The 22,629-nt window shown below is 39.4% G+C and overlaps 1 protein-coding gene and 1 long non-coding RNA gene across 2 annotated transcripts in view; one reads left to right on the top strand and one right to left on the bottom strand.

Annotated features, from left to right (window-relative positions):
- Positions 1–22,629, top strand: part of ARHGAP15 (Rho GTPase activating protein 15) — a 330,910-nt gene that overhangs the window by 290,378 nt on the left and 17,903 nt on the right. Inside the window, exon 13 of the mRNA XM_027656307.1 lies at positions 16,928–17,033. Within this exon, the coding sequence (XP_027512108.1) occupies positions 16,928–17,033 (106 nt within the window). The remainder of the gene's footprint in view (positions 1–16,927; positions 17,034–22,629) is intronic.
- The window catches only part of LOC113953302, a 46,823-nt gene continuing 31,435 nt past the window's right edge, over positions 7,242–22,629 (bottom strand). The window contains exons 2-3 of the long non-coding RNA XR_003529833.1: positions 11,572–11,605; positions 7,242–7,759 (exon numbers count right to left, since the gene is read on the bottom strand). This is a non-coding gene — a long non-coding RNA (uncharacterized LOC113953302). The remainder of the gene's footprint in view (positions 7,760–11,571; positions 11,606–22,629) is intronic.

The following is a 22,629-nucleotide window of genomic DNA, read 5'->3' as shown; positions in this document are numbered from 1 at the left end:
ATGTTTATTTGACTTCTGTGGCTTTTGCTGGTGACTCACACTGACTGCATGGTGGTGCTTTTGCAGGCAGCAGGAGAATTATTTTATCACTCTGTGTAGTAAATCCCATGTCCAGCAAAACATGAAAAAAATAAGGTTCTTCACCTTACCCGTATGTCAGATAATATATTTTTGCTACTGAATAAGGCCCTCACTCTGCGATTTTTTTAATTTTTGTTTTCCTTTGGAACATGAGATATACTTGGGGGAAAGATAAAGAAAAAAGTGAGACAAGCAAGATGAGTGCAAAGGGAATCGGGAGGATTAGAGAGAGACTTGTGCAGAGACAAACAAGAGATCTGGGTGCAAATAAGTGATTTGTTCACTTTTGCATTTTGAGACTTGTGTGATGGTTTTATACATGAAACCTTGGTGGATTTTTGCAGGACTCTTTCCTAAGAAACACAGGCAAGTCTGAGTCCCTCTCACAGAGAACAGTGACCCATGAAGTCCAGGAGATGATTTGTTAATGCTCATCACCAGGTCTTCAGGATAAATGACCATATCAAACCCCATTTTCGAGAGACACCATGCTGGACAGGAGATAACTTATAATCATACAGCAAAACACTCCAAGGGAATCCTCCCAGCCATACTACCAGGGCTCCAGGGAGCCAGGGAGGTCCCACAACTCACCGTGACTGCGGCTCTTCCCACTGATGCTAATGAGTTCATTTCTTTCCACTTGAAAAGATCTCTTGGTTACCAGTCCCTTTGATCAAAGAGAACCTTTATAGATATGGGGTCCACAATGCTCTTAAATCTCTGACGTCCACAAATTTGAAATGGTGGCTGCCATGTTGTAGAAATAGTGTTTTCTCTTTCTTTTCCCCCCTCTGCCATGCCTTCATCTACTTATAATAAAAGGCACTGATCTGAAATAAGAAACTTCTATATAGGGCTTAGGTGCTGTTATTCTACTTCTGTGGAAATCAGTGGAGGATGTTTCTTTTCCACCTTTCCATACTTGTTTTTCTCACAGCCTAGACTGAGGTCAGCTCAGCTTTGCTCCATGTTCTCTCCCCTTTGGTTCAATCCTATTTCCAGCTGTCCAAACTACATCACCTTAAAATTCAAACAAATAATACAAGGAAACTGTCAGTATTTTGAACAGCCTTAAGTTGCTTTTATGAGCTTTAAAGGGAGGAGCACAACACTAGATACAGCTCCATTATTATTTCATCACTTGTCATATATTCGTTGTGAAGACCAGGGAGGAAATAGGCTTTTACATGCTCACTTCATCCTTCCTTGTGTCCCTTTTGTTTGTCTCTTCCTCACACACTGCTTGCACAGAGGATGCCACAGAAATAGAGGCACATGGTAAAGTGGGATTTCACTTCATCCATTGCTCCAAGGAGAAGAGCAGAGCGAGCACTTCCAATGAGGACACAATACATCTTTTGCTCTGTTCTCATTTAAAGCATGCATGGTGCAAAACCAGGTTAGATAAGCATCCAGTGATGTGACTTTTTCCTTTTTCTGTTCGTCCTTTACACTTGCAGTTTGTAATTGGAAAGGTGTGAAGATAAGGCACCAAAAATAGAGGGAGAAAGCCAGGTGCACAAGTTCATGTACCATCTCAAAGAAAGAGGGAGCTTAAATCACAGCCAACTGGGAAATTTAGGTGCACAAAGTTCAAACTAATAGTAAACTATCCACACACCATTTTTTTTTGGCAAAGCCAAGACCCCCTCCATTTGTCCAGAGTCGTATAGTGTGTGAATGGCTTTGCACGGGAAATGATTCTGAACTTTGCAAATAGCTTTTATTATAGCTCCTCTGTGACACTGCTAGAAAACAGATTAGATCATAGCTCATTTCTCTTTTATTATTCTGACAGTGATTTCATTTGTTCAGAACTTCCATTTTGCCTTTAATATCTCATATGCGGTCACATTTTGGGAGCTTTAGGATGTGTTGGTTCTGTGTGCAGTGCTACATGCCTCTCACCTTAGCCAACTCATTACAGAGAAGCATCCTCCCTAAATAACAGATATTAACAAACATGTAGGAACTTCGGATGATACAATTTCCAGTTCATTTCCTGGGCTGTGTCACTGCCAGGGAAGGATCAAATAAAGAGCTTGCCTGATCCCTGAAATAAGGAATGCTAGTGTGGGAAAGGTCCTTTGTTTTATACCTATAAGGGGAAAACATGTTAAACCCTGACCATGCAAAGATTAGAGCAGAGAGCCCTCAACTAGAACTGCAAAAATAAAAGAGTTTGATAATCCAAAACAAGGACTTCAGCTAGTCATTCTCTCCTGCAATACATTCCACTTCTGCCCTTCAAAGTCAACTGCTTCAGATGATCTCAGAATGGACGTGGCTGGCCCCAAAATGAGCCCCTTTTTAAGACTTACTTGTTTTTTTTCAGCAACATAAGGTCACTGTCCCATGGTTCTTTTCCTCCCACCTACATGATGCTGCCAGAGAAGCCTGACCTGGGATTAGGTCCTTCCCATTGGTCTCCAAACATTATAGTGACCCTTTTGTACCGTCAGTCATTGGGATTGCCTGGAACAGCCTTCAGCCTGCTCTGAAGTTATGTTGGGCAACCATCCAGCAGAGAGCTGTTCAATAGGAAAGCTGAAAGGTCATTTTTGCACATATAATATGTTTCTATCCTAGTCCATGGACAGTAATTAATGATTTAAGCCTAAAAACCCAGCTAAAACTGAATGCAGTAGAAATAAATACCAATAACCTGCAACAAAAAAAATCCCGAACGTTTTGCAGGTTTAGCAGGGATCATTATAGTTAACTAATTTTTGGAAGTAGTATCAAAGCAAAAAAGCTCTATAATTTTATTTTATACATGTTCAGCTGTGACACTGTGATGCTTTTTTCCCCATCTTACGTCTGGATCCTTTACCTACAAAAGCCAGCTGAGGGTTTGGTTTTGGTTTTGTTTTTTTTTTTCCTTTGGATCACAGAAAGATTTATTTCTGTGACTGCAGATATTTTAAAATATATTTTAAATGTTTTCTATTATTCCCTCCTTCTGCTCTCCACACATGTTAAAATCCGCTCAGAGCAAGGGTCTGAGAAAGGAGCTGGAAAGGGCTCTGTCCTTTTTCTGGGATTGTTTTCTTTGTGAGGCTGCAAGTACGTTGCATTTGTGTGTGTGTGTGTGTTGTGTGTGTGTGAGTGTGAGTGTGTGCGTGTTTGTGTGTGTGTGTACATGCACAGGCTTAGTCCTCAGGTGGAACTGTGGTTCCTGTGCTTTCGTTCTCGAAGCTGTTATTCTGGAAGGGAATGGAGGCAGCTGTGTTTACAGCTCAAGTCTTGGCATACATTTACCAGAATCTATTATTCATATCGTTCAGTATCAGGGAGAGATCTCAGGCCACCTGTCTATCTGACAAATTCACCCTTTTGTGAGCTTTCTGTTCATAGCAAATTATGTTCACATTGATGAATTGAGTTTTTATGAGCATTGCTAACTAACATTCTCACAGAAGGCCAGGGGCAATAGACTGCAAGTGTTTCTGGTCCACAAGTAAATGTTAAAAAGAAAAAACTGCCAGTATTTAAAGACAATTTGCCATGGAGGGACAGTTAAAATATTTGGCAAACCTTGATATTTATAAATTCAAGAATGTCCATAAATTATTACAGATAGTATGCTTATCACAAATAAAAAAATAATAATAATTCCATACTGCCCCCTGTGAGTGTGGAGGGTTCTTTAGTATTCTGTGTGTTAACAGGTAGACAGTGATCAGAGCTTTTAACAAATCCTTACCAGGGCTTAAAACAAGGTGGGAACCATTTGGTTTTGCAAAGGGGATCTTCCCTTGAAAACTGTGCTGTAGAATCAGTGGGACACAGTGAAGTGAACATAAAATTATGATTTACCTGGTCTTTTCATCATGGATCTGATTCATACCCAAGGATTCCATGGTCACAGGATCAGCTTAACCCTATACATTGAAAGATCTGTAGTTATAGATCCAAATATTTCCATAATGAGAGATTATTGTCAAGATGTGCTGGGATAACTTTCCCTATGAACACCCAAATTCTTCATGCCCCTTACACAACCCTTTGGTAGTAGAATCCAATGACGAGGATGGAGTGTGACCCACCTCTGAGAGCAAAAGGGAGTGAGCTGGGTGACCAGCCTGCAGATACAACCTCTAAATGAATAAATAATCAGCTGCATCAGGTAAATCTATTTACTATGATGCATCTAGGGCCATTTAATATGCCTTAGAGCACCTGAGACACTGCATGAAGTGTCCCAGAAGCTCCTCACTTCTTGGCACGGTTGGAGGAATAATGTGGATACAACAGGGTAACTCCCTGACATGGTTAGCTGCCAGCATCTAAGTGGCTGAATCCCACCACAACTGCCATAAGGATGCTCTTAGGAACCCACAAAAAAGAGGATGGCGATGACTGACGTTTCAGTGAGAGACCTGGCACTAATAGGCATACCACGAGAGCAGATTTCCAAAGGGGAAAAATATAACTAAAAGGAAAAAAAAAAAGCCAAAAAAAAAAACCAACAAAAAAACCCAAACCACTTTTCAAAGGAATAAAATAAAAAAACAGTTTCAAGGGAAAAACTATGCTTAAGGAAGAGGATGCAGAGGGGAAAAACAGGTTGGTGGGTGCGACGAAGCCACCTGGCCGCGAGCGCTGGCCCGCCTTGGCCCCATCGCGCCGGGGTGCGGCGCGGCGCTCCCTCCATCCCTTCACACCCATGGCGGGGCTGCCTCCCGCCCACCCCGCTCCTCTCCCGGCACGCGTGGCAGCCCTGCCTGTTGTTTTGATAGGTGCGAATGGAGCGGCTGCCCCTCGCGAGCTATATCTGCCGGTTCCAAATCTGTACCGCCGGGGAAACAGGTTGCGCAGCGTGGCCTGCTGATCCGCGCCTGCCTGGCCAGTAGCTTGGACATAAGGAGCACTGCTGTTGCCGTCTTCCGAAGTTTTCGAGCCGAGGCAGAGGGTGATAAATGCGGTGGGTTGCTTTCAGTGTATCAGTCAAACCGCCAGTTTGGGAGACCTTTCCCGTTAGGAGCCTTTGGATTTTAATTTCACATGTGCCAATCAGGTTGTCAAAGCGCTTGGGTAGGACCACCACCATTTTGTCAACTGGAAGCACGGCGTGAGTTTAAGGAGCGCTGAAATAGCTGAAAGCCTGTTCCAGCTGGCCATTCCTTAATGGGAGAACATTGTTCTGCCTTCCCTGTTTTAACCCGTGCGTGTGCTAGGTATCTTCATCAGTGTCAAACAAATTTGTAGGACTGGTGATTAGTTGCCCAAAGAGCATAATATATGCATTATTAATTATAGAAGGTAAGTTTGGCTAATTGTCATTTCTATACAGTAGCACTGCACGACGATACATTTTAACAATCTATAAATAATTGATAATTTTTTTTCTTTCATCTTCCTCCCTAGTTTGCATAAAACTAATGACTTGGTAAATGTTACTCACTTCAAAATATTCCACTGCTCCTATGAAAATTAAACTAACGCTGTAACCTTAGCAAATAAGGAGATTTTTCTTCTTGTTGTAGGTTAAAAAAAAAAAAAAAAAAAAAAAAGAGGAAATATAATACTTCCTCATATCAAAAATCTGAGTCTGTGAAAGCCAAGTGAAGATCATGCATAATACTAAAAAAAAAGAAAAAAAGTGAGTAATAAGGGGACCAATAAAATAAATAAATTTGACTTTTAAAGGATAAAAAAAAAATTCAGGAAAGTTGTGATTTTACTTTGTTCTCTAAGTCTTTAGAACAGTCAGAAGCGGTATTTTTTAAGCTTTAAACAGGATAAGACTATGACACAGACACAAAAAGATAGATCAAGGAAGGCTTCAGTGTGAAGTGGTAGTATTTTCAATACTTATCAAATAACTGCATGCATAATCCCATAAATCAGGTTAGCTGAAGACTCCAAATTCTTCTTAAATGAGGTGTTTGGGTATAGTTTCTGGCTGCTTTGTTAATATGATTACAGTACCTTGCTAGTTCCTTGAAATGAAGGATTTGCCGCAGCAAAAGTACAGGCTTTTTCTGAGTTCTCTGTTATTTCTACAAATCCACAATCTGTCAGTCTACAGTGTTATTGCACTGAGGCTTTACTCTCTAATTTTCAGTGCAACTGAATCCATTCCCAGAGTTATTGATGACACTATAATTTCACATTTATTTGGTGTGGACTAGGCTGTCTAAAAAAAAAAAAAAAAATAGAAAAAGACCCCCAAACTAAGTATTGTCTACAATATCAATATGTTGTCATTTAAACCTACATGGATACTTACATATGCTTCATTATAATAATAATAAAAAAAACAGGTTGTAAGGACTGCCTCTGTGACCTTTTTTCTCATTTTAACCCTACTGATATGTCACCCATGGCAACCTTAAACCGATTTTAATAGAGTCTATCCTATTATTCATTTAAATTGAGGTGCAAGAGCACTTAGACCAGAGAAATTTGCATTCAGCAAATGGGGATTTGATGAGCAAAAATGATAAGATATATGTTGTATAACATGCCCTATTTTGCCAGCAAATAAACAGCTCTTGAAATTGATAAACTTCAGAATATTTTATCTTCAAATGTTTATACATAAATGATTAAAATGCATTAGCAATTCTGCTTTTGAAAAAAAACATATTGGGAAAACAACACAGTTGTGTTGCTTAAATTTGTAATTAACAAATTTATTACTAATTCTGTTCAGTTCTTTAATATGCTGCATTCCTGAAGAAGAACATTAATACACAATGGCAGAAAGAAGCTAATTTTAAGACTTTGGAGAAATGAATGTCTTTTAATGCTGTGTGTTTCTCTTATCTACATGCCACATTATTGTAATAAGTACATTCAGGAATAATTTCTTTTCAAATATTTTTACAAATCTTGCTCTTATTTGCATGCAAGTAAGTTGTCAGCTTAAATCTTTGAAATGCAAAATATATCTCATTTCTATATTTCATCAAGGAGCCTTTCATGTTTAATAAATTACAACTTAGATCCTCCAAGACTTTGTTTTTCATTAACTAAAAGCAAAAGGATACATTTAAAATCTTAATCACAACCTGCAAGGGTATTTGCATGTTGCTGATATTTGTCTTGATGGGACTTTTAATATTTGCAAACTAATCAGGACACCAAGGTTATACCAATAATTTCTTCAGACAATGAAAGTTTCTGTATTTTAGTCTTTATTAGCAGCATGTGTAACTTGGATAAAACTTTAAATGCCTCAGTCCTGGTGTGATATAAATACCCATGTGGATGGCTGTGTGCAAGGCAGGGCAGCGTTGCTGAGCCCCTGTAAGCGATGCTCAGATGATTTTTACATCTGGATTAGAACGGTGGCGATGATTACTGTTTGATCACGCGTTGGGCAGGATCGTTAACACGACAGAACAAGTTAGGTAAAATCCCTCCACCCCTTGATACTGAATAAAGACTTGCATCCAGCAGGAATTGATGAGCATCTGTCTCCTGTATGATTTGACCCTCAGTTTAGCCTGGAGTTTTAATAAACATCCGAGTTCATCTCGCAGAAGGGTCTAGTGCTGGTCCCTGTGTAATAAGGTGGGTCATCTCATCTTATCAGAGACAGAAATCCTGACAGCTGGCACTATTTCCTGATCCTGGTGGTCCCTGGGGACAACAGCAGTATGGTGTTACAGAAAAGGCAAACTTTTGCTGAACTTACTGCTCCGAGACCCTCAGTTAATCTTTTCTGCGGAGTCAAAGATAAAAAAAAAAAAAAAAGAAAAAAAAAAGAAAAGAAAAAAAAGCTGAAACAATTCAAAATATGCAACTAATATCATGTAGTTAAACTGATGTAGCATGCATGTTGTTTTGCAAGCTAACAGGTTAAATATGGCTTTGCTTTAAGATTCCCATCAAATTTCATTTTTATAGAGAAATCTCTGAAAGCAGAAGGGGGTTGAGGGAGGGTGAGGTAAAAAGAAATAAATCATTGTAGTCTCAGGAACAGTAATCCTTGTTGAGGATTTTGGCTGATTGATATAAATAACATCGTCCCCGCCATCTGTCCGAAGAGGGACCTTTCCAGTTAGTGTTAAGCTGCAACGGCAGAATAATTAATGAATGGTGTCCTTTGTGCTGGTAATAAAGACAAGACAAATTATGTTATAATCCAACTGCTGCTCATTTGTCACAGCCAAATAAAATGTCAAATAAAAGTGAGGGGGGCACTGTGTTTGTTTAATGGACTGCGAGCTACCTGTTCGTATTGTTGACAGACAACTATAGTGCAAGTTGTGAATGTGGAAGGCGGCGAAAATGCCGGGTATCGAATTCTGCATTTCTCCTTTTTTTAGGTTTTTTTTTTTTGTGGGGGTGGGGGGCAGGAGGAGGAGGAAGGGGGGGAGAACGGTTCACCGGCTAGCATTAATGCAAGTTTTAATTATATAGCTATAATACCACTTTCCCCTCTGAGAAAGGTTGGGTTAGATTACATGGTGCAAAAGGAAATTGCAGAAAATAATAACTTCAAACCAGCCCTCGCTCCTGCAAATTTGTAAGAATTTGGTAGCGCTCTCATTGCTCGCATTTTCAGGACAGACACATTCATCCAGTTGCTAGGAAAACCAAATAATGAAAACATAGCTGGGATTTAGCAAGTTCCACTGGGAATTACCTATGATAGAGGGCAGGGCTGCACTTCCTCAGAACATGCTCCTGCTGTAAAAATTCACAAACCTGGCATTCATACAGGCATCTGTCGCTTGCTCTAATGCCAGTTCATAGTATACATACAAACATCTGCTTCCATGCACAAAGGGATACAGAACGCTTGACAGGTCTGTGTTAGCAGGGTTCGCAATGCCAGTTCTTTATGCAAAAACCCTAATGCTTCCCGTCAAGCCATTAGAAGTGATACAATCAGCCCAGGCCCCATTAAGCCATCAGTGTCCACCTGTGATAAAGATGGCCATTTGTTTTCTTAAAGCCCACTTAATGTCTGCTTAACTCAATTTGTCAGGAAATGTAGAACAATTTCCTCACAGCCTGAAATTTGGTAGTGGTTCAAAGTCAAAAGGCCAGGTCTAGTCTTATTCAAATGATATAATGAACAGTCTTCAAATCTAAATCTCCCTTGGGGAGATGCTGTTTATTTTTTTTTTTTTAAATGTTAGAAGAAAAAAAAAAGGAAAAGTAAAATGTATGCTTTTCTTTGATTACTAAAAATATTGAATCCTTTTAACCCCTTCATATGGGTCAGCTGAGAAATGAACTTCCTTTTTTTGCTGGAGGTTAATATACTAAAGGTTAGGCAGAGCAGATCAAAAATACAAGAATGCATATGCAAAAAATTATTTCCAGCATATTTTAAAAGTCTCTTTTTAAGTGTATAAATTTGCGGTTTAACCACCTAAAACATATCTCCAGTTTTCACTCTTCCTGGGATCTTTCCTGGCGTATTGACAGGGGGCCCAATCCTTTCTCTCCACAGCAATGCCAAGGGCTCTGCAGTTCACAGAGAGCAAAGTCAGAGTGTGTTTGACACCTTTGGTGGGAATTTTGCCTGGGGAAAACAGACAACAGCTGAATAAATGTGATACGGCCCCGACTTTGTGATTGTTCTGGGACGGTTCCTATTCAGCGTCCTAATTTTCATGTAAGGTGAAAGCTGAGAAATGCTTTGCCACCTCATCCCCGTGCATCCTTCCACCTCGCTCCAGGTTTTCTCTCTCCCAAATCGCTGTCCATTCCCAGATCCTCAATGACATGGTAGTCTGGAGATCATGGGTGAGGACCAGAGGGGTGCCAATAAAAGCCTATCTTCAATGGGGGCAAGGAGAGGTAGTGAAGGAGAGGGGAGTAGGGATTTCAGGAGCTGGCAGTGATGTTCTGTCACGCTTCCACCACTTCACACAACAAAAATAAGTAGTGGTGGGCCACTGCTGTGGTAGGACACAGCACAACCTCCAAGTCACCTCTTTCACCAAAACAAAGAGAGAGAAAAATACCTATATACAGAATAAACAGGATTCCTGATTTTTAAAACATAATCGCACACCGATAGGTTCAAGAAATTAAATTAAATTAGAAATAATGACCTGATGGATACTGTTTGTGTCTTTGAAGACATTTTTTGAAAGTGTGAGCAACTATTTGTGTGTGGAAAGGAGTGTAGGTCAGGCCTTGTAGCTCAGCCTCTCTGCTGGCTTTAACTGCTGTTGGGGAGGTGCGTTACGGCCTCGAGTTGTGCATTTGCAGAGAAAATATCACACCGTCCAGATGCTCAAGTCTGCTCTTTCTGCACAGAAAACCCTGCACAAGGCTCTTGCAGTGGATGAAATACCAGGAAAAGAGCTCATCATGTTTTTCCTGTGCTTGGTAGAAGTTAGCAGTGAAGCACAATCGGTTCAGTCGGGATCAGACTACCCATTAGCTATCAAAGTCCTAAGTCTAATTAACCCCCAAAATGGACTGACAAGGACCATTCCCCTTTGCTGCTGCCTAACCAGTTGTATGTACGCTGGGCATGCAGTACCTAAGTCAGATGCTGCTTTGTTATAATTAGGGCAGCAAATTTTGTTTTCTGTTTGGTACTTGCTGTTACATATTGCATGTAATGTATGGCACTGTTAAGGGAAAAAAATTGGAGTCAAAGTGCCTGGAAAGTTAGGTCTGCTCTGTAGCACTGTGAGATTGTTGACATCTGCCGAGGTTGGAGAGCTCAGTAAGCAGGAAATGGGGTGTCACTCTGAGTGGTAGTTTACCATTATCCTGGCATCCTAATGAAGTGTCTGCAGTGCACAGAGCTTCTGGATGGCATCTTAACGCACGGCTAAGCAAAAGCACTTCTCTCCTTGTCACTGTCATCCATCTGCCTGCACCCTACTGTAGCCAATGGGATGGAACCATGCTACAATGTGCTATAAGCCATTTAGAGTTGCACATTGCATAATCAGTCCCATCAAATATGTAAAAAATGACTATTATTGGTTATTTCCCTCAAACTCTGGCACCTGGAGTTTGATACATTAAAGTTTAACTTTTCTAAGTGCTGTTTTTTCCCATTAATTCCACATATATTTTTGTTAAATGGCACTGAGTTGCGAACTCATTGTCTTGGGTCTTGCTAATGGATCACAAAAGTTGTATGAATATTCATCGCAAATTCCTCTTTATATCACATAGGATGAATTCATCAATTGCCCAGATAGAGAGTTTTTACCCAATTCTCATTTTCTTTTGCAAGATCTAATTCTGAGGCATGAATAAAAAGTAAATCAATTCGGATCACAAATTGCTTATTTTCCTTATAGCAAATATTAGTTAGTTTGAACACTTCTTATAGATTTTTTTTTTAAAACAAGGAAATATTTTACAATATATCTGCAGCAGAGGATTGTCATAGTGTACTGAGAGTGATTAAAATTGGGACTTTTATGCTGCATGCAGCAACATTAAAATATCCTGACATTAAAAGTGATATGAATAAGTGATCTATATATTTATACATAAAAACCCGTGTATTTTAGCCAGTATGACTTCTAGAATATGAACACTTACCAAATGAAAGCAGAGTTTTGGGGAGTTGATATGCCTGGGGGAAAAAAAAAGAAAAATCAAACCAACAGAGCACTCCCTTTTGAGCAAGTTTTTATTCCCTGATAACACCAAAGCTATCAAGGACCGGGGTTAAGCATTGTGTGACAGAGCAAGCTTCTAAAATGGGCAAGAGCAAGATGAATTGGCTAAGTCGGGTGTTTATTTATACAAACAAGAGGGCAGAACATAATTTAGTTGCATCAGGAATTTTTCACAGACATTAAAACTATAGCAAACATAACAGCGGGGATGCTTGCACAGCAGCACAGTGGGGAAGCTCACAGAGCGTCTGCCCACACTCCGGCTGGCTGTAGCCAGCGCCATAAGTCTCACAATTTCATTAGCACTCAAAAATCCACCTAAACCACCCCATTCAGATTAAAAAAAAAAATAGATGAAATAAACAACACCCCCTTCCCCCCCCCAAAAAAAAAGCCCCAGACAAGACCCATCTTTCTCTCGGCAACCGAATCAGTCGCGAATTGTTGGAAAAACTCTTGGCAGGCAGATTTTGCTGTAGCAACAGTGTGTGACGTTTTAACCACAGCAGAAATCTTATCCAAAAAAACAAAACAAGGTGAGAAGAGCATGTAAGAAAATCACAGAAAACCGTGCCCAAAAAAACACCAACAACAAAAGGCAGCAGATCAATAGTTTGATATTTTATGCAGAATCATAAATCACTGGGTTTTTTCAGCAGTTCAGCCGTGAGGCTCGAAAGCATAAAAAGAAGCCTTGGCTTGTGATAAAATTAGGCATTAATGTGAGGCATAAATGCCATTTAACATTAAACATGCACAAGCCACCAAAATGCCTGGAAAAAGGGAAATGGGTGCTATAGTAAAACTATACAAAGTAAGTTGGACATGAATAATGCAGCAGGTCTGAGGAGGGTCATGGGTCAGACCCCAGTACCTTACAAAATAATGAATGCATGTCAGGTTAGAGGCATCCATCCCTTCCTAGCCAACGTGAGTTATTGGAGATAAACCCTGGACTTCCTGTTCTGAAACAAAGTGGTTTGTTGTAAACATCTATGTCCATTTAAAATTAATGATTAAAAGAAGGATTCGGTGGGATTCGCTTAAGTATTCTTTATGGGCACGAGTGCTAAAGGTTACTTTCTTCATTCATTTTTACCCAGCCACTGTTAATGTTACAGACACATCATGTTTTCTTCCGTGCTCAAATGTTTATCCAAAGCTCATTTACAAAAGAGCTTATACAATAGTAAGAAGGGTTATTTTTTTTCAATGCATTCTTCATTTAAATATAAACAAGAGAGCATCTCCACGGTTTTGCTCTGTTAAAGGGAGCCAGCCCTATTTATAAAGACAGTAACCCAAATTCTAAATATATTTTCTATGATTCTTTTACATGGAAAAACCATCTGCGTTTCACTTCAGAGTATCCTGATCTGCTGAAATTATCCCCTAAGTCTCCCACAATTTCCCAAAAAAATGCAAAAAGGATTAACCCTCCTCTCATTCTTTATTTGATATATGTGACTACGATGACTTTTCCTTCCAAAATCTTCACAGGGAAAAGAGAGTCTAACTTTCCAAAATGGGATTTTTTTTTCCTCAGATTTTCACCAATTTTCACAATAAAAAGGATATAATTAAAACCAATACTGTTTCTTTTTATCACAACTGCTCTGCTTCATTTGCTAGACTTATCTGGAGAATTTAACAGCTGTTCAAAGTGTTTTCCTTCCTTTTCACACTGCATTGCTGGGCTTCATGATACAGCACAAGGAAGGGAATAACTTTTTCCCACCTATTTGTAAAAACCCACATTTAAAGATTTCTTCCCTTCATTTGTGCATGGTAAAGGGAAAAACCAAAAAAAAAAAGAAAATTAAAAATATCTTTCTACTAAGGAATCTGAAAGCAGAAAATTCCTAGGAAAGTGGAACTGAAGGCTTTACAGAAATAAAGCGAATACATAGGTATTGCAAATGAAACATAAGATCTTGCATCTGATCTGTTAAATATTCCATCAACAAGGTCAAGAGTAAAGACAAGCCCAGCCACAAAAACCGAAGCAAGAGTAAGCTTTAATAAAAAAAATGAACAGTTTATCCTCTTCAGCTTTTCAAGTGGAAAAACAAATTCTTTTATACTAGAGAAAAATCAAGCGTGTATAGACCATTTAAAAAAACTCACCAATATCAACCATTTTAATGAAAGAGTACCCAATATTTTCATGGAACTATAAAAGGGAGCGAGACTAAGTGTTATGGCAAAAAGCCTGGGCTCAGCAGCTTTGTGTGGGAAATGGTGAAATGTGACTGTGATTTATAATGAGAAAAGGTATCTACAACATACAATTTTCTACCTAGCTGCAAATAATAATTCATAGTGATGTCCCTTCCAGATAAAATACCTTTGCAATGTAGGACTCATGTGGTAAAATGATCATGATAAATGTCAGACCAGTGCAGGTAACGGCTTTACAAACCATTAAGATTAGCTGGCTCTTTTTTTTTGATGATAACAGTAACCATGCTGTGACTCTATGTGGTAATAATATCTCAGTACTGATAAATGCCAGAGCCAGGCAGAGGTGTTTATCATTCCCAGTTCAGAAATGCTGACTAAAGTTACCACATGTTGCCTGTTTTTTCTTCTTTCACAATAGACTACCAATTAACAAATAGACCGATTCACAGCGTAATTTTATGCAAAATTTCTACCATTTTTGTGCTTTAGTGCCTACCTAAGTATCTCCTGTGTACCAGTGCTGATGATTTTGGTACAGTAAGCCCTAAAACAAAGCTTTCTAGCCTTACCATTCTCTCAATAAATAACTTCTTTGTAAATTAATACTGCTCTTTTATATTTAATTTCTTTTACAAATACACCTCATAAAGAAGTGCAGCCTCTTTAAGCAGCTGTTTCTCTAGGGAAGGTGGTTACCAAGTTGGTATCTGTGTTAATCAGCAGAGAGCAGAGTCACTTCCTTCAAGAGAGTACAATAAAGTTTTAATGTATAACATTTCCTTGTAAATACTCTGCAACAGACAAACAGTGAGCCCTTCCTTCCACTGAGTTTGTCCTTGCCTCAGTGTCTCAGTTCCCCTCAAGTCCATTGAAAAAAATACAAAACCAGAATCAAAAGATAAACTAGTTGAGAACCTGCATTTGAGAGGTTGGAGTAAAGGCAGGGCAGCCCCAATAAAAATATGACTAATTTAGTGTGGTCATATCATGTCTTAACGTGTCATAGTGTGTCCAGAGAAGGGCAACAGAGCTAGGGAAGGGTCTGGAGCACAAGTCTGAGGAGGAGGAGCAGCTGAGGGAGAAGGGGGTGTCTAGCCTGGAAAAAAGGAGGCTCAGGAGGGACCTTATTCTCTCTCTATAACTACCTGAAAGGAGGTTGTAGAAAGGAGGAGGTCTGTCTCTTCTCCCAGTCAACAAGTGACAGAACAAAAGGAAATGGCCTCAAGCAGTGCCAGGAAGTTTAGATTGGGTATTACTAACAATTTCTTCGTTAAAGGGATTACTAAGCATTGGCACAGCTGCCCAGGGCAGCAGTGGACTCCCCATTCCTGCAGGGATTTAAAAGCCGTGTAGATGTGGCACTTTGGGACATGGGTTAGTGGAGGCCTTGGCAGTGCTGGGACAGTAATTGGACTTGATGATCTTGGAGGTTTTTTCTGACTAAATGACTCTGTGGTTTTATGTATACACACCAAGAAGAACAAAAGGAGAATTTGCACTTTCTTCCTGCAACAAATTCAATTCTACAAATTTTATACAATTTTCATATATTCATTCATGTTTCCACTGGGTAGATCGTCCATAGAACAAAAATGAACAGTACTAATGGCAGAAAACCTGAAGGGGTGACTGGGTTGCAAGACTGTGAGAGGTTGTGCTGTTCAGAGGTTAAGGTTCTTTATAGGTCAAACCAGAACAAGAGAGTAATACACAGAAAGTGTGTTCTTTATTTGTGTTTAACTTCATTATCACTGTTATCCATTGTGTGACTTCATATAGAATAAATCCATAAGAAAATTTTGGGTTATTTTAACTAGAAAAAAATATCTATGAACTGTCTATTTTAAGTTCTTTTTCTTCCAGGTCTATATAAATGTATGGATATATACATCTATATCTGCATGTATGAAATATTAATCTCAACAGGAATTAGTAATACATGCTAAGGAAGGAATATTTTCCTAGTAATTTTAATTTTTAAATTAAGATTGCAGGAAAACTTGTGCTTGAAACTTTTTTTGTGATGAAATCTAAATCAAGGCAGTAATCACCACATATGTTTATGCAGCACCTACTGCAACTGGGATTTAATCCTAACTGAGATCTCTGGGTGCTAGGGTAATATGAATATTAAAGAGGAACATATACGAAGAATGATAGGTGATAATTAAATCATAGATAAGATCAGAAAAGTATTCTCAGGTTATCTAGGGCATGTAACATGCAAGATGTTTTCCCTACGTCAGACCTACCGGTACCTTATCTAATCTGCTCCTAAATGAAAGCACAGTTGTACAAGACTTTAATTTAGTTGCAACATCTTGCACAGATCGATGAAAATGTCGGTCAAACCTTTCCCACGAAACCACAAATCATGGTAAAATGGGAAGGTATATCTTAGCAAAAAGGATAGAAATGTTCTTATCACCTCAAAAAGAGATATCAAAGCCCTTAGTGCTGCATTCTTTATTACTGGTCATAAGTTTGAAACACAAACGGTTTCCTGTAGAAATTCCAGTTGTGAGATGTTACAGGTGCGAGAAAATAGCTACAGTGGAACAGTTTCTTGAAATAATTGTTCACCAGGAAGAACTACTAAAAACAACAGCAAATTATTTTATGTTTCCAAACATGATGAGGTGTTAAGGACAGAGATCCATAAATATAGTGGAATTAATTATGATGAGGAAAAAAGGACAGCAAGGACTACCCGGGAAGTGCATTGATCACAGAAGCTGCACCATTGGACAAGTGTAATTCCAAAGAGGAATTCCATTTAAGATATGGGTCCCTTACTACTTGGTGGTATTTTAGCTTAGGATGACAGTCTAATAATCTAATAAAATAAATCAAAATTATAAAAATATTTTTCTGTGAACCAGAAAATGCTTCCTTAAGGTTAAGAGAGAATTTTAAATCCTTGTAAACTACTCTTGCACCCTGTTAAAGTGACAGAAGGTATGAAATATTCTGGTTTTAACCACATATTAATGATGACTTTTCTTGCTCAGGTACCAGCTAGGACACTGTGCAAAGCAATGTCCTAATTTGGCGCTCAAGTGGTTATTTTGTCTCTTTATTTTTTCCCTTAGAAATCCAGGACAATACCACTCGCATCAAATCCATAAGGAACCTGGTAAAAAAGCTGCCTAGACCCAACTATGACACAATGAAAATCCTTTTTGAACATCTAAAGAAGTAAGTAGAACCATGGTAGTGACAGACCAATAATTTTAAAAGGAATCGGTACGTGGTGTCCTAATCCTATTGGAAATGTCACCCAAAATACCAAAGATAATTATGTTCTTTGGTAAAACTAAGCATGATTTATGGTATCTATGTATATCCTATTCCTGCACAAGAAATCAGGATGTCTAAGCAAAAGCCCAAATTATTCCTCTAGTAGAAAGCAGAACAGTTTTGTTTCCTTTCAGCCAAATACATTGGGATGTTACAAGTACATAGAACTGGGCTACTGCAACGTTTCATTATTGCATTCCCCCAGTTTGGTTGACTTGCTCCAGCAACAGACTTTTGGATGTTCATATTTTCAACATATTATTCAATCCTCTGTATTGATCTTGTGCTATGTTGAGGCACATGATGATAGAAACAACCTCACTCAAGAAAATATATTATGAGCTCTTGTCCTCACAAGAAATCTTGTGACAACACAGAGCACCTTAAGAAACTCTGGGAGGAGATTTGGAAGAGCATCTTTGCTCTTCTGGTGTTCCTGAGATACCACAGAATCAGACAAATGACCCTGTAAGGCTCCATCTTATCATTCCTCTGTGGTTTCCACCCTCATTTAACTCTTTTCGCAAGACATTTCAGCCCAAAAAGTCAACTCAGGATGTCATGTTCAGCTTGGGTTTATTCTCATGTTTCATGCCATTAACAATAAAAGTGTAGCTAGAGCACATGCTCACTCTGAAACCCACCTGCAGCTGTCTGACTTCCAGAATGACCAGGCTGAAGTATCAGACCTCAAGACAGGGTCACGTGAGGGGCGGGATGCTGTTCCTCCCTTACCCTGCTGTTGGGACTATCCAATCCCATTTTCTACTGTGGCTCTTCAGCCAAACTACCCCTAAAATTGAAGGGGCTAATTAGGATCTGGGCCTCATGAAGGCTCTGTGCACAGAGGAGTATCTCGTCCCAGGAGTGATATAATGATCCCAGTGAGTGAGTAATAAAGACTCCAAATCAAAGACTACTCTGAGCTTATAATGAATGATGCCTTTATACTGATCATTTCTGCTGCATTCTGTTGGCATATGCATATAAGAGATGTAGATCCTTTATCTTGGGTTGCAGCTTCCAACTGAAATGGCAAAATGAAGTCCATATAGTTGTGGGAATGTCCCCTTTTCATTAATCCTAATGGAAAGGTTTTAAACAGTCCATAAAATGACTGAGTTTGGCCTTGCAGAAAAACAGTTTTCTATGTGTTCATCTGATGTACTGTGTGCACACATTCTCTCCTTCAGCGGGTTATCTAGAGAAGGATGATAATTTATTACTGTCAATGGAAGAATAATAAGGGAAATTATTTCCTGGGAAGAACCTGAGAGCAAGAAGTGGGTACACGCTGTCAGCACAGATATGCCATATACAAAATTTACTGCACTCTATGTGGCATTGATCCTAACCTGAAAAAAAGTTTTGCTGCAATGTCTTAGGGGAGAGATATCAGGTATACACAATAAGTCTTTGATCTCATAGTTAAATCACTTGATTGAGACTCAGGAGACGTGGGTTCAGTTCTTGGCTTTGACCGGATGTTCTGGGTGACCTTGGGTAAATCATTTAATCTCCCTGTGCCTTGGTTCCTTGTTTACAAAATGATGATAATGCTTCCTTTGTCTGCCTTGGCTTTTTAGAGCATAATCTATTTGGGACAGCAATTGTTTCCTGCTGTGGATGTGTAGAATAACTGGCAAAACTGGACCAACATTGGTGGTTTTTTTGAGAAAATGAAATGAAAGGAAAATAAAACCACTAAAATACCATCAATAAAATACCAATAGTTCTTACTGTAGAGGTATACCCATGTGGCACAGTGGCACAGAGTGATGGAAGGCAGGAAGATGTGATATTGGAGCCATTTGGGGGTTTAAGCATTAGGGAAGCAATTGTGTGATCTCTCTGAAGAAGGTCACTCATCTTCTCTGCCTCAAACACACCCTCAGGAAAAGACAGGGCTATTCCAAAAGCTTGGCTCCACTGATATGGAAGAAACAGTAGAACAGATACTTAAAACACCAAAAAAAAAACCCCCAACCCAAACAAGATAAAAGTTATATTTTCCATTTTGAATTTCTTGATGTGAAAGACGGGCCAGTCTGACTGGCCTCATGGCTCCATAAATAAGAATGAAGTGGCTCCGTAAATAAGAATAAAGTAGTAAACTAAGAATAAGAATAAAATAGTAATGACATGATGGTTATAATGCAAATATAGACAATACGTGTTTGTTTGAATCAGGAAACACAATTAGTTTGCAGAGGTTACAAAACGTAGAATTATATTATTTTTAGGGATACTCTTCAGAAGATTGATGTCAATGTGCACAACATGCCAATCTCACCATGGACTTGAACCATCCCTTTACCTCACAAGGTTTTCTCCAGTCAAATCAAAGGAGATTCAAAAGTTTCTGATTAGCTGGGAAAATAATTAAACTGGTTTGATTTGAGGCATATTACTTCAATTTCTGTTTGCTGGTAGAGATGGCTGTTCTTGCCCAGTGTTTAACTGGGTCTAAGGGGGTTCTGATTGAGAGAAGATGAAGGACCACAGCTATACTGTTTCCTTGGCATTCCCCTCTTTCTCCTACCCTTTTCCTACCCTCTTCTTTCCTGTCAGACAAACAGAACAGGGCTATACAGACCTGAACCACAGGACTTTGTAAGTCTGTGACTTGTACAGCACATGAGAGCATGTGTCTCACTGACACACAGCTCTGCACAAGAATCCAACTTTCACCTTATCCTAAACCCCTCTGCAGCAATCCAGTCCACAGGAGCAGGTCCAGATCAAGTAGAAATAACAATGTGAAATGTACTTCAAAAGGGTCCTCTTCAGAAACCCAGACAAAGCAGTAGATGAGAGAGTCTATGAGAAAGACCTGGCAGCAGGAATTAAACACCCCTGCCATATATCTCTCTTAAACCAAGCTCTCTGAAGCTTCAAGAAGTCACAGTACAGCATATGAACACCATGGGAGGTGGATTAAAAGCAAAACTTTGGGCTGCAGTACCTGTTCTTCTTGTGCTTGTACTTAATGGGTAAAAAACCCAACCAACCAATGTTCCCATCTGTCTTTGCATGAAATCTATTCTACTTGAAAGTAGAATAGACAAAATATGGGACTGAACAGACATATCACATAGCTCTTGTCAGTCTAATCCCATAAGGAATTGTTTTATTAGGACTCATACTGAAAATAATTGAGCACAACTACTATTAGATTATTCATACTTCTGAAGATGAGCAAACCAAACAAATAGACTTCACACAGGAAAGAGACAAAAAAAACCCGAGTAGGGATTTTCCTGAATAAAGGGCTACAGAAAACAACCTGCTTTATTTGAAAATGTTTAGAAAATATTTGTTTGTTGTATGTAGCCTGTGTATTGCTGTCCTATACATCTGTGGGAACAGTGTCGCAGTTCCACAGGTCTCCACTCTTCCCTTTTTCTTGTCTACATATGAATTTTACTCCCACAGTGAGCTAATCACAGGCACCAGATAAAACTGATACACCTTTCAGACCCCAATTTTTCAGGCACACACAGGACACAAAATGATGTAGAAACCTTGTCTTGGCTCTCTGCACAAATGTGAACTGAGCACAACCAACCCCTGTGTGACAAATCCCTATTTGCAACCAGTAATTTACTCACACAACTATAATACAAGTGAGGCAGAAGGAGAATCACTCTTTATAGTATTTCACTCTTTATAGTATTTTCTGGTCAATATTTTCACCACGTAGTGCTCTCACCATACAGTTTTTTCACCACAACACCTTGAGGTAGCTGTTACACACCCACTGGGAAACCGAGGCACGAGGAGTTTAAATGACTTAAAGACTCAGCATAAGCCAGCAATACAATCTAAAACCCTGGAGGGTTGTTTTTGTTTTCATTTGCAAAGAAGCTTCTCCAGTGACCACAAAAAATTCTCTTTTCTCCCTTATGCAAAATGCAGCAGGGGAAAGGAACACTCTGGCTGGGTCTTCTGCATCGTGCTCCGAGCTGGCGAGGGTGGACGCAGCTCTGCTTGAGAAGCTGTGTGCCTGCATTATACAGCACTGTGCCTGAGCTAATAAGCTGTGCTTATTAATGTTAAATTAATGAATCTCAGCCTGCTCTGCTTATTAGGTTGAGCTCCGTGCCACCGCAAGGCAGCTCTGCGACTCCCAGACCCGAGCTGTGTCACATCTGACCGGGCTGGAGCGCAGGGCAGCCAAGCTCCAGTCTGGCTCTACCCCTCCATGTAGACACCCCTGCAAAAGGATATATTATAGACAAAAACCCCTCTCCTTGCTCATCATTCCCCCACACAAAGGCAGGATAATACGTGTTATTTACAGAACTATAAAATGGATGTTGAAATAATTAAATGGGAAGGCAGGGGCCAGGCTGACGTTCCCATCCCTCTCCCTTCTGTGGAAAGCGCAGAACCCAGATGCCCAACTGTGGAAGATATTCTTCCAGCAGCAGCATCTGCCTCCTTGGCAGGCACTTCAGGCAAGTTGTCTGGGGAGCTCTGCAGTTGCCTCTTGCTTTATCACGTGGATCTGCTAATGTGCCCTTTCTGGCTGCCTTGTTCGGGCAGGAACCGATACCTTTTGATCCACCTTTGAATCAAAGAAACTCCATTTATTTTGCTCCATTTTTCCCCTACTGTACATAACATGGCAAGACATTTTCAGCTGCCATCCAGGCTTTCTGCCCTTTCAGAGAGAGAAGGATGATTTTCTTTTTGATTGCCTTCCTCCTCTGCCTAAATTCTTCATTCTCACTACTAATTGTTTGCATTGATTTCACTGGAAATATACTCCTCATCAAGAGTGGAACTATTCATCTAAGACAAATGCACTGATAGTAACATATCTAACAAAAGTCATAGGTATGTCAAGCTTTAGCTGTTTTGAAAAAAAAACCAGCTTCCCTCATGTTCATAGGTCTATGAACAGAGAAAAACATCCAGCCTTGACAAACAAGGGGAGGAACACTCCCCCCACCTCAAACCCCACAACATGTGGCAACTATTCTGAAGAGCAAAGGCTTTTGCAAACTACATACAACTAAACAGACTTGTTTCTACCTATTAAAAAATTAAAAAAAAAAAAAAAAGAGTAGAAAAAGAGAAAAACCATGCACAGCCAGCAGCTCACAGTAGCCTGCACACCAGGACACGATGACAATGTGATGACAAGTCCAGCAGCAGTACCCAGAATTCTGAGGGAAAGTTAGAAAATAAAGTACAGTATATAGTAATGATAACCAGGGGATGCCTGCAAACTTTTTCTTTTTTTTTTTTTTTTTTTTTTTGCCTCTAAAGTTGGTGGAGGAAAGATGTAGCAAACATATGTGGTTTTCACTTGCTAAACTATGTGTCATATCAGCAGTTTTGGGCAGGCTCACATATTAAATGTAGGCTCGGAAGAATCCTTTTTTCACACAGTAGAAGAACAGATTACACTAAGAACTGTGGAAGTTTTTAATTAAGAAAATAATAATAATAATAATAATAATAATAATAATAATAATAATAATAA

This window comes from Corapipo altera, unplaced genomic scaffold, assembly GCF_003945725.1.
Source record: "Corapipo altera isolate COAL_440 unplaced genomic scaffold, ASM394572v1 68, whole genome shotgun sequence".
Lineage (NCBI taxonomy): Eukaryota > Metazoa > Chordata > Aves > Passeriformes > Pipridae > Corapipo > Corapipo altera.
The sequence above is the reverse complement of the archived record's forward strand: the minus strand, read 5'-3'. Positions and strand labels throughout refer to the sequence as shown.